The following is a 13,021-nucleotide window of genomic DNA, read 5'->3' as shown; positions in this document are numbered from 1 at the left end:
CATTTTAGTAAGGGTATTCGAATTTTGAGTTGGAAACGAACTCAATACTTTCTCCGGTCGGGGTAAAACAAAAACACTCTTGTGCGTTAACACGTACTCATCCGCAAGAATCGCAGCTTGTGATAACGTCGTGACCTTTTGCTCATTTAGATACGTGACTACTCGTTCTGACAAACAATTCTTAAAATCCTCTAAAAGCATTAGCTCTCTCAACGAACTCAAATCTTGCACGTTATTTGAAGACAACCATTTATCAAAAAGAATTCCCTTCTCACGGGCAAATTCCACAAATGTCTGAGCTACCTTCTTATGGTGAAGGTATGAAAACTCCTGAAACGTTGCCGATATGCCTCAGGTACCAATTCATATGCGCGAAGAACAGCGTTCTTTACTACATCATATTGCAAGCTCTCCTCTAAGGTTAACGCAGAACAGACTTCCTGTGCTTTTCCAACTAATCGACATTGTAGTAAAAGACACCAAACCTCTTTTGGCCAACGAAGTGCAGCAGCCACACGCTCAAAAGCAGCGAAATACGCATCCACTTCAGATTCTCTAAAGTGAGGCACTAAAGCGATCTGTTTACTAACATCAAATGTAGCGGTCGAAACATCACTCACAGAATTTGCCGAATTTACTGAAATAACAGGATTAGGCTGCGCAGTACGGTCTGAGACAACCTTCGCTGACTCCAACTCAAGCTGTCGCAGTTTCACCTGTGTCTCAGCTTCAATTTCCAATTTACGGACGTCTAGACGTAGCTTCATCTCGGCTTGGCGTGTCTCAGCCCGTTCCTGCGCTTCCATCTGGATTCGGGCTAGGCGGACCCTCAGTCGCGCATCACCCCCAGACTCAACTGAATGCGAAGAAAGTGGGTAGAAGGGCGGTAAAACAGCCTTGGGCTCGACATCAGCCTCCCCCTCGGCACTCTCACCTTTTGCCTCATCCATACTCCCCACGCTAGTCAGACGTCTTTCCACAGCCGACATGCCAGCCCTCTCACTATCCGTATCTGAAAATAAAAGTACTTTTAATTCGACCAAGTGTTTCAAAATGTCATTCTTAATAATGTGCTTTAGAGATTGCCTCACCACAGGAATGCGATAATGTTCAGCTTTCTGCAACAAATCGTCTTTTCTACATCGCTCAAAAATGTCCAAAGTTGGAATAGCAATAAATGATTGCAAATCGAAAGTACTCATGTCAATATTTCACTATACTTTAACATGCACAAACAATCCCTTTCCCAAGCAGTTTCCCGCACCATACAAAACACCCACAAGCCAACTTATCCCGAATCTTGTAACACACATAAAAGTATCCCGGACGAGCCCCCAAATATGTTACGTCCCTCGTTATAGATGTTATTTATCTAGGAATGTTATTAGACATAACAAAAGTTTTGCGCTCATGTGTGTGTCAATATGGTATGGGAATTGCAAAAGAAAAGGATTAGACAACAACCCACAATTTTAGTTGAAAAGGTTTTTTAATTCTTCAACTGCAATAAAGTGAAGTAGTAGTGAAATAGTAATATAATAAAATCATAAGGTAATACAACGTAGCCAGAAGAATCAGATCAACAGACAATCTGGTGGAGAGGAGGGAGCAAGAGAGTGGTGCTTAAATCAAAAAACTAAATATAACAAAAAAACAATCCTCTAACTAAAGTTAAAGAACTAAACTAACTATCAACAAAAGATGTAGAAAGAAACATCTTCAGCGTCAAGACGCTATAACTAAAACTACCCTAACTAAACAAACACAACATACATGGGTAGCACCACTCCTAACACTAGTGCGTCTAATACAGCTCATTAACAACTGCGTGTGCAAATGTAGGTCGCGACCTGCTTACCTGACTCACAACCTCTCCCGCCAGTCTACATGGAGTTGAAAGGGAACTGAGATGACAATGTCATGAGAGAGCAGCAAACATTTAGCCGTGCACAAGCACATAAAGAACGCACATATCAAGAGCACCAACACGTTCCAGCACAAACAAAGAGAAACGGATCTAACTGTCAGATCGTAACAGCAGCGAACCCCAGACACTGTTCAGCCTCTCAGACTGGTCTCTCAAACGAGAGAACCGTCCTCACCGAGCGTGCAGGCTCTCTCTCAAACCCAGAGTCTGTGTCGACCCGCCATTGTAGTCAGAGCCATTCATAAACCACACGGCGACAGGCGATTGGTGGCGCGGTTCCTGACGTCAGCAGATTTGACAGGCGGAGCTTCCAATGAATTCCACACCTGAAACAAAGTACAGACATACACGCAAAACAAAATACATACCGCAGCGTACGTAACACTCACAAATAAACGTGTATCAGGGCCATATTCTCTAAATAGGCAATGGAGGCAGTGTGTATAGGATATGTAATATATTATATGATATAATATGTTATCAATAGGGCTGTTGATTTAACCCATGAATTTAATGTGATTATATATATATATATACATATATATATAAAATAACATTTATTTCACCCCTTAATCATAATAAGGAATATTCCTGCCATCAGAGCAATTCAAGCTTGAAGGTATCCTTCATGTTTTTGGAGTCCTTTTCAGCAGGGGGCACTAAGTGCAACTTCGGCTGTATAGACAACAAACTAACAACACTTAATGAGACAGGGCTGTGCTATGCGACAGTTGTGCTCATATTTACAATTAAAATTTACAACATACGAATAGATATTTTAACGCCTTTGCACACGTGCAGTGTTTCTTTTCAAGTCCTTGGAAAACCTGCGAATTATGCCGATTAACAGTTTTACATTCATGCCACTTGTATCTATAGAAAATATCTACCGGGACCTTTCCCAAGATGGCTGCCAAGTGGACTGACTTGCCTCGAAAGGGATTTTGCTGTGGTTCAAAAGTTGTTCTGCTGAAATTAGTAGATACTTACCAAAATTCGAAGTGGCCGAAGCTGGAAGTGTTGTTGGAACTTATGGGCACGTTTCAGGAAGAAATGTCCATAGAGTGGTGACAAAAGCTAGTTGTAAATAATCTATACAGTAAACAGTAAAGTGTATTTTATAAATCATGTGCCCTAAGCCTAACCGTTAGTAGAGTAAAAATGTCATGTTAGAGCGAAAATGCAACCACTGAATTGCGCTCATCATTGATTATGGGAACACGATTACTTCCTGGTTTCTGCAAGACCGTCTATGACGGGGTACCAGAACGTTCGGTTGCAACATGTACTGTATATGTCCTGTGTAATCATGTTGGCCTTAAACAATGCATTAATGCATTCAGCCAAAAAGAAAAGCTATTTCTGAGGTGGACAAGTTTTGATGAAAGATCACAAACTTTTTTACTTTCTGATTAACGTGCACTGAAAAATGGTACACAACAAGACCAGAATGGGTGTAATGTTTAGAAAGTAAATATTTTTTGTTGTTGTTGTTTTTTTACATTATACCATGCAAAATTGATCTCCAGCTCTTAAAGGTCCATCCGAACAATCAGTGCCCTTTTGATCAAACAACTTTTGTATCTTACAAATAATTTCTTTCTTAGGGTGACCATATCAAACTATTGAAAATACTGGATCTAAATGTGGTACATTATTATCCTTTCAATGCAGTGCCTGAATTAGTTCTGTGCTGGAGGTGCTTCATTCAAAATATATGTCGCAATGAAGCCGGGGCAAAAAGCTGCAGTACTTGTTGTGCTGAGTCCTTTTTTGTCCTCCAGGTCCTTATGGGGAAAGGTCATAGTCATTAGATGAGCTTGACTTTTGCCTTGTGTGCAGAGAGGGACTGACTTTGGAATCTCTCTAGCTGTCACAAGTGTGTCCCTTGAGTGTGCTTGAAGATAGAGGGGATAGTATTGCAGATTCACTACTGTTGAATGTATTGCTGAGGGTGTCTGGGAATAGGTTCTAAGGTGATATGGCTTTGTGTAAAGCACAGGACCTTTGCAGCTTTGTTTTTATAAACGCTTCTCTTCACGTAGGCTTTGAAGCATCATGAGTGTCTTATATATTACCTATGCAGAAAAACAAAATATTGATAACAAAGATTATTAAAAAAAAAACTAGAGGAGAGGCAGTATAAACTGTGTAAACATTGTCCTAAACATTAAAAGTATTGCATTATTTATTGTAATATAATATTACAGTATTGATTAAAACGAGTGTTCATGGAAGTGAATACCAGTGTCAAAAACAACACTGAAACATTTTTGGCATCAACATTTTGTCTGCATCAACAAAAAAATTCTCAAAACTTTGAAAAAAGTATTTTATGGAAGATAATATGACTTGTTTTTAGAGAATGCTGTTTATCTTTATATTTCTTACCCCGTTTTCATTTTTTAGATTAATTATATTAACTTTAAGATTATCTGAAAACAAATCTTAATACTGTATCTAATACAATTTTGTATTAGTAAATAGTTTTTGTTTGATAATGTTTTGATATTTTAATGAAATACAAAATCCTTTCAAAAGTTTTTATTTCAAAAGGAATTGCAATAAGAAACAAAATGACATTATTTATAAGTAAAAGGTTTTGATTGGACCCAAGGGTGGCAATAACAAAATAATCTTTAATTAGCTTGTCAGGGTCATAATACCAGACCTTAGCCACATGGAAAGAAGATTTATGATGTTTAAAATTAAAGCATTTGAATCTGTCAGTAACTACGTTTCTATCCAAGGAGTTTTTGCGAAAAAAAGTTTTAGCGCATCAAAATAAAGCTGATGGAAATTTACATTATCGCTAAAATGTCACAAATGTTGACATAATATTTTTCTGTTTAACTCAAGCGCATAAACTCTATGTCGCAACATCAAATGTCGCAAACAAAATGGTTTGGAAACACTTTTTGTCGATAAAATTGGCATTTACGCAAAAATGTAGTGTCACATGACAATCGTATATTACCCCAATCGTTAGCCTGTGTCAATCGTGTCAACAGTATTGAAAGCCAATTTATTGTACATGATTATGGATTGATCTTTACGGTATATAGAGCCGATCTGCAAACGTGACACTCATAGGCGGAAATTGCGGGGGGTCGGGGGGGGGGGTTAGGACCCCCCTCATCTGAGGGTTGTCCCCCCCTAAAATATCATTAAAATATTTGTATTGTAAATAATATAATGATATATCCTTAAAATAATTGTTTAAGAAATAAAATAATACAAATGCAAATGGGGCAACAACAAAAAACCCCTTTGTGTGCCCTTCAAAAAGTGCTCTTGAGAATTGTTAGGTTTATTGTCCCCCCCAACATTTTGATGACATTTTCGCCCCTGGTGACACTTCCAGGAGTGCCAAAACAAATATCTCGTGCACATTGAACAAATGAATGGCCACTGTTTGCGATTAATTTAATCGCAGAATCCATCCGTTTATTTATTAAAGTTACTTTTCCACAGCATTCAAAATAATAGACGGCAGTCACAGAATTAGCCCACAGTACAAAGATGTTTTAAATTAAGAATAAATACACAATACTAGGTGAAAAGCTTCAGCATGCTTTCTTTTTTTTTTTTGGAACACAGCCCAATTCTATTAAATGATTGTTTAGTCTACTTTTGAAAAAATGCCAGCAAAATCCCCTGTTATTACTCTTTATCAGAAAGAAAAACAATTAAACATTAATGATTTGATCAGGGCTCGACATTAACACTTGGCGAATATAATTCGTACAACTCAAACAACAAACAAAGTTGTCCGATAAAACAACTAAGCCACCTTTATACTGCACTCACAGAAGCCTTTATATATTTTAAATGTGGCACAGAAGCGGATTGTTGATTCTCAGAAAATACTGATTGTCATGACAATGGAAACGTTTATTGCAGTTTAAGGGATTTTGACAGCCACTGGTCACTTTGAACTGTGTTTGGAAAGAGCCGTGTCACAGAAAGAAAAATATACCACTGTAAAACAAAGCACTATAAACCCTATGTTAGCAGAACTAAAAAAATAAATACATTTAAGAAATCAGTTACATAACTTTTTATTTTTGATGTTTATTAACAGTTCAAGTTGGTAGAACTTTCAGATTAAGATTTTGTACTAAACATGCATGTTAGTTGCTCTTAGCTTGAGATATTGAGTAAGCTAACTCATACTGACACATTTAGATTGCTCTTAACTTTTATTCTTTGGCTAAACTTTAAATTACCATGTGATTTCAACTTAACTACATCAAGTAGATGAAACATAACTGAATTAAGTAAACCCCACTAAATTAGACATGTTAAATTTAAATGATTCTCTTTCCATTATAAACTAGCTAGTACAGTGAATGCATGCTAATTGGAAACACTATACTTTAATAAGCATAGCAATTGCTCAATGTCTAAAGCAATATAGAACATTCTTTACTTGTACCTGTCCTCAACCTATACTCAAGCTCCACTATTCCCCATAATAGTAACCCCCAGGGACATCGCTATAGTGGAGTGAAAGGTGGTGACAATTCGGGACCCACAAACACTTCAGTAGTCACGCCATAGTGACACTATGACTGAAGGATCATATAGATACAGTTTGTATGCCTAAGAGTTCAATCAAAAGCATGAAATAATTATCCGAGTAAATGTCACCCATCTCTTCCACCCTCCAACCATCCCGATGGGTTTCTCATTCTTTGTATAAATTACTTCTGGATGACAAACAGCTGAGAGAACCAACAAACTGGAAAATCCTGCCACAACTAGTGAACACCACCAAACAGCACCTACGCAGTTCTTGGTTTCCACTAAAGTGATTTTTTGTAAGTTAATTAAACTCAAAACAGTAAAACTGTATGATTCAAATTTTCCCTACTCAATACAAGTAATTACTTTGAGCATTATGGTTCACAGTGAGGGTGAGTAAATAATGACTGATTTTTCATTTTTGCTTGAACTATTTAAGTTCAAGGTCAGCAAATTCAAAATTCTTATATTGTTCTTCGGTTTTCTCACATTGAGGATAAGGAGAAAGTTGAATGGTTTCTCCCTCGTGTAGAGGGATATTAGCAGTAATTATGAGCACGATAGTGCTGATGAGAAATACAAGCATGAGTTAATTACTTCATAAAAGATGTAGCTCGTCTCAACCACATTTGAGAAACATTCTCATATGTCTTAACCCAATTTATCATGCTCTTGTGAATAGTGCTTAAATTGTTATGCACATGATCCGTAAAGGCCACAACAAATGAAATAGTTTGACAACCAGAGTTTTCTTTTCTGTGCTGATGTATTCCTTACTAAAAAGTTGGGGACATTTAGAAGAGCTTGACCCTTTTTTACAACCAATGGACTCTTTGCTCGGTTCTAGTTTTGGAAAGCGAAAGTAAACTATTGAGAAAGCCCACAGCAATTATTAAGTTTGTGTTCTCATTTGCTCTTACGCTAAACAAAGAATCCACTATTTCATTCCAAAAGATTTTCCAAAAGAGCAACAAAATGTAGATGGATTATGACTGTCAGAAGATAGAAAGATGGCAAATATAACAAAATATTCAAAGGTTGCAATTGTTGAGTAAGATCTTTATTCTAGAAACCTTTTCAAATTTGTGATTGATTTTTTTCTTGCTTTGTGTGAGCTCGAAAAAAAAATTATATCCTCTGTATTGAAATGCTCAATATATCCAGCAGTTTTGATGTTTCCACTAATGTTACATTTCTGATGTTGATGTTGAACATTCTGAAATGAAAGCTTTTCTGAACTGCTTCTCCCTTCACTCTCGAGATTTTAAAAGTGCAAATGTATATATAGATTCAGGTACCCGCACTCAACGGAAATTAGCTTTTTTCTTCGGCTATGATGAGTTTGGACAAATTGTCTGGCTTGTGTGGTGGCCAGGCTTAAATGAAAGCAACTGAGATGGCTATTTGACTGTTGCCATGGGTTATTGTTTATTGGTTATTGGACTATGTTCAGTGAAAAGCCTGAACCAGAAGAAAAGTCATCTGTATGGCCTGATTGATCGCTCTGACTTTCTCCCAGTGCAATCTCATGGGTGCAAATGTGTCTCTGCTTCCATGATGCATTGGCTTTCAGGTGTATGTTACTCCCACAGAGTTTCTTCACCTTATGTACTCACTGTTTCTTTGAAATGGTGGCTTTTTCAAATAAAGTTCACAGAAGTAAATATTTTGGTGCATTGCACCAAACACTGGAGCCAGTCATGCACTTTTTTTGCACAGATTTTTTGCTAAGTCAACGGAAATTGTGAGGCACGTACATACACTACTGTTCAAAAGTTTAGGGACTCTTGCTCATAATTTTTTTAGAATAAAACTAAAGTCATCACAACTATGGAATAATAGAAATGGAAATATGAATTATGTTGTGATTAAAATATCCAAAATAAATCAAAACTATGTTAGATTTCAGCATCTTCAAAGTGGCCACCCTTCGCTTAGATTTTGCAGAAATGTACTCTTGGAATTTTCTCAACCCTCTTCTTGAGGTATCACGCTGGGATGCTTTTTAAACAGTATTGAAGAAGTTCCCATCTGTATGCTGGGCACTTAGTGGCTGCTTTTCTTAATTATTCGGTCCAAGTCATCAATTTCAAAAACGTTTTTTTTTTTTTTTATAAAATTTAATTTTTTAATTAAATATATTAATATGTTGGCACAATTATATTTTTGTACACATAACTAATTTCATACATTTAAGCATATGCCTTCAGATCAAAAGGTTTTTAAGATCATGAGAAACCTTTCAGGCAAGTGACCCCAAACACTTCAAACATTTGTATATAATCTACCCCCGTAGTGTACAACTATATATTTTATGACGTAATGTAATTGTAATTATGATAATGGTAAATATCTAGTGCGTAGTACCAAGTAATGGTAATATCCTGTTTCTGTCCTTAAAAGTAAACATGATATTATCAGAGCTGCCAATGGATAATAAAATGTTATTAATTATATGCTGTTTATTTAAAGGTGGACTCAGTCATTTTTTCCACATTAAAAAAACTCCTAAAGACATGTCATTTTGCCATATATGTAGGATATCATGACCACGCACATAAAAATGAAGGTTCCAGTCATATCAGTAACATTATAAAAGCTGTTTTATTCTACATGGAGTGGGTCCTCACATGGGGGCTGCCAAATACTACTCACTTCATCTCAGTAACTGTCCTGTTATTTGACACTTTCACTCATTGATTAAAGTAATCATGGCTGACTAGAATAGCATATTATGGAAAACAATGATGTAAGGAAATGGAAAGCAGAGTTTTTAACTAAAAACGTATTGTGTGGAAGTGGCCTGAGGTAGCTTAAGGGCCGTTCACACAGAACATCCAATGTTCTTGCCGTTCCATCCGAACTATTTTATTTATTTATTTTAATGTACGGAAAATACAGTACGAGTCTTTCTGACATTTTTTGGGTGTTGCATCACTTCGTGTTTTGCTGTCTTTTTCAGGGTCTTGCACCTTGAGTGGCTTATAAAGTTTAATGTTTTTGCTATTTTTGAATGCAAGATCGCTTAAAATGTTTTGCATTTAGTGGTATTTTAAGCTTGAATTCCTCCAATGGTCAGAAATTGGTTTAAAAATATATTTTGTTATTAAAATAATTAAACCTACTAAAATAATGTGTCAAATTTAAAGATCCTTGTTTTGCTTTTTGGGTAAAATAATGAAAATTAAAAAATGCCACTCGAAGTCTTCCTATCATCTGGTGTCAATAGCTGATGGTGATCATGTTTTCACATTGTTTTTACAGCTGAGGCTTTATTGAAGAATCTCACATTCAGAGCGGCAACTACAGCAAGTGTCAATCTTTGTCACCCTATAATTTAATTTACTTTCAATTCTCAAACCTGAATAGCACTAAGTTTAACAAAAAAGCCTTGTGACAGCAGGTGGCTATACATCTGAAACACAAAGAGCTCCTGATTAGCTCATAAAAGTATAAATTGAAGCAAACAGCTACTGTTGATGAGAGAGAGGTGCATTTGACTTATCTGCTTTGCTCATTAACAAGAACATACAGCTGCTTTGTTGCTAACAATTAGACATGAAATACGGTATTGATGATTATGATGCATAGATTAGTTTTTTGATTAGGATGCTTTTAATGTATTCAATTATATAATATTACAATTATTCTATATATATATTTAGTTTTTTTCAGGTTTTTTTTTTTTGGGGGTATTGTTGCAATATCAGTATTACTATTGCTCATACGAGGTTTGAACTAAGTGTTACCTTCACAGCTTTCACGCTCTCAGCTGTAGTTAAGAGCGAGCTGGTATAAATATAATGACTTGGCTCGTAGCAGGTAACTTGCTTATAGTGGTCCTGGCTAACAAAGCTGAAGCACACGCTGTAGTTGTCGGTTGGTTTCAACCATGAACTCTGCTTTATTATTTTCAGCGGTAATGTTACACATTCACGGGCATACAAGGCACTTTTCTTTACAGCATTCAACTGGAACATAGCCTGCGTCACTGCTACGTTTGGACTGTAAACCTCAGACTGCGTCTGCTATACTTTTTCTTGTTTATCCTTTCGTATCCACCTGCCCACTGCGTCACACATACGCATTCTTCCAAAAAAAAAAACTTAAAGGAGAAGCAGAGGTGATAACATAAGCTTAACAGTGGGGATTTCTTTAAGACTGCAAGGGAAGCTCAGCTTCCCCTATAATGTCAAAAAAATAATGGTCAAATATGTACTATTGTGTAAACAATTTATTGACTAAAAATGCGTTAGAACACGTTCATCTCGAAGACGAGTTCGTTCAGAATCAGCTACATTACATATAGCAGGTCGGCTGACTCGATTTACTTCTCATACATTCCCGTAGGCGTCAGTGCATTTCCCTGTTGAAGCCGGCGTCCATTGACTTCAATGGGGCTGCTCTGAACAGTTTTTTCAGTGCTCGAAAATAGGCGGTCATTGGATAAATGCTGCGATTATGTCCGCCCACGGACGCTCAGCGTCTCTGGGGGTGAATGAGGAGTGGGCTGGCCGGACTCCGGGCTTCAGCGTGATGATTGGAGGATCTGTCGAAAGACTGCATCTCCTTTTGATTGACAGCGAATCTGTACTATAAGAAGTCACTGAAGCTATTTCGGCTCAGTCCCATCGCGGATTTCTCAAGTGTAGTCGAAAGACAAACTGCTGCAACCTATTTCTTTATATTTGTTTGGCGAAATTGCTAGTCAATTTGCATAATACATTTCACACAATTATACACCACATTCCTTGTTTCAGTTTTACCAAGTTTAATATATTTTGTTTTAGAGCGTTCGTTCGTTCGTTCATTCATTCATTCATACAGTAGGCTAGGCTAGCGCCGTACGGGTGAAACTGCGCACGATGGCAGACGGTGCTAATATTGTCGACCTGATTTTGGCGAAGCCATTTGAAAGTCTTCCGTACGAGGAAAAAATTTGAATTAAACAGCAGGGCAGATCAACACCTAAGATTGATTTAGTGCAAAAAATAGGGTAAATAAGTTTATAATGTAGGCCGAAAATGAGCTTCCCCTCTTTGAAAGTCCAGCAGCCGCCACTGAAGCTTAAGTACCTTGCAATCCCCTAGTACACAGAACAACCACACAGCAACAACCTAGCATTTTGGCAGTGAGTTTTGTTAGGGAAAATTACAAAAATCTTTCTTAGAATGAATCACTTGTGTTTTAGCAATCCTTGTATGTAAGTCACTTTGGATAAAAGCATACTAAATGAATTCATGTAAATGTTATTTAATTGCTAGAGTGCAGAAATGTTGTATGTGTATTTCTTTTATCTAGACAGACAGAGAAATTCTTTATTGATCCCTGAAGGAGAATAAAGTGAAAATAACAGCAACATCAGACTGTGGTTACACAGTTGAATTCTTTCCCTTATTTGTCTATTGGAAGAAAAGCCAGATCTGATAACACTCATGCACCAACAATTGCTTCTAATTTGTGTTCAGTATGGCTTCTATCATTCTTTTGTGTTGCTATGGGAGATACCCCCAGTCCCACAAGTCACATCAATGTAGAAGATGTGGGTAGTGCCAGAGAACAGCAGAGTCTGTAACATCCAACATGATCCCAATCTGCTCTGCTGCCTCCAGTTAAGAAACTAAAAACAAAACCAGCCTGCCGGGGATTCACGACATAGCTGCTGATGCAAGACCATTTTCAAGTTAACTTCCATTGTTTTTTCTTTTAGTTTCTTTGCTCTGTTGTGTGTGTATGTCTGAGAGTGACTATACGAGTTTTGTTTTTAATAATTAAAATTTTGTAAGCACAGACCTATTTCAATAGCAAAACTTTTGACCTAATGTTGCCGAGTTCAGTGTGTTCAGTCTGCAAACATTGTATATGCAGAAGGAAGACGACTAATCGCAATTCATATGCAAAAACATGTATGAAAGAAGAGCAATGGAAAATCACTATGGCAGGTTAAGGCATGTTTATTTATATAGCACACCATTTCATACACAATGGCAATTCAAAGTGCTTTACATAATGATAAAGAAAATTCAAGATAAAATAAAATTTAAAACTAAGAACAAGTAATAAGAATAAAAAGTAAATATTATTGAAAATAAAAATGATGTAGTCAAGTTAACTTCCATTGTTTTTTCTTTTGACAGATGTGTCAATTACCCTAAACAGATGTGTTTTCAGTCTGGACTACTGTTGGAGCACACCTGACCTCTTCTGGAAGCTGGTTCCAGCTGCAGGTGGCATAATAGCTAAACGGTGTCTCACCTTGTTTTGAGTGAACCCTTGGAATCTCTAACTGACTTGCTCCTAATGATCTGAGAGGTCTGGTAGGTTTATATTCAACAAGCATATCTCCAATGTACAGTATTTAGGCCCTAACTAGCCATTGAGTGATTTATAAATGAGTAATAGTACTTTAAAATCAATTCAGTCCTACCTAGGCCATTGAGTGATTTATAAACAAGTAATAGTACTTTAAAATCAATTCTAAATGTAAATGGAAGCCACTGTAAGGACATGAAGACTGGAGTAATGTGCAAAAAAAAAGAATTGGTTCGGTTGAGAATCCTGGCAGCT

At 36.9% G+C, this 13,021-nt stretch overlaps 1 protein-coding gene across 1 annotated transcript in view; it reads left to right on the top strand.

Annotated features, from left to right (window-relative positions):
• The window catches only part of LOC127646194 (E3 ubiquitin-protein ligase RAD18-like), a 104,109-nt gene extending 91,384 nt beyond the window's left edge, over positions 1-12,725 (top strand). The window contains exon 11 of the mRNA XM_052129689.1: positions 12,592-12,725. Coding sequence (XP_051985649.1) covers positions 12,592-12,719 — 128 coding nt within the window. The 3' untranslated portion in view covers positions 12,720-12,725. The remainder of the gene's footprint in view (positions 1-12,591) is intronic.
• Positions 12,726-13,021: the final 296 nt, after the last annotated feature.

Source organism: Xyrauchen texanus, chromosome 7 (assembly GCF_025860055.1).
Source record: "Xyrauchen texanus isolate HMW12.3.18 chromosome 7, RBS_HiC_50CHRs, whole genome shotgun sequence".
Lineage (NCBI taxonomy): Eukaryota > Metazoa > Chordata > Actinopteri > Cypriniformes > Catostomidae > Xyrauchen > Xyrauchen texanus.
This window is presented reverse-complemented; position numbering and strand designations above follow the sequence as displayed.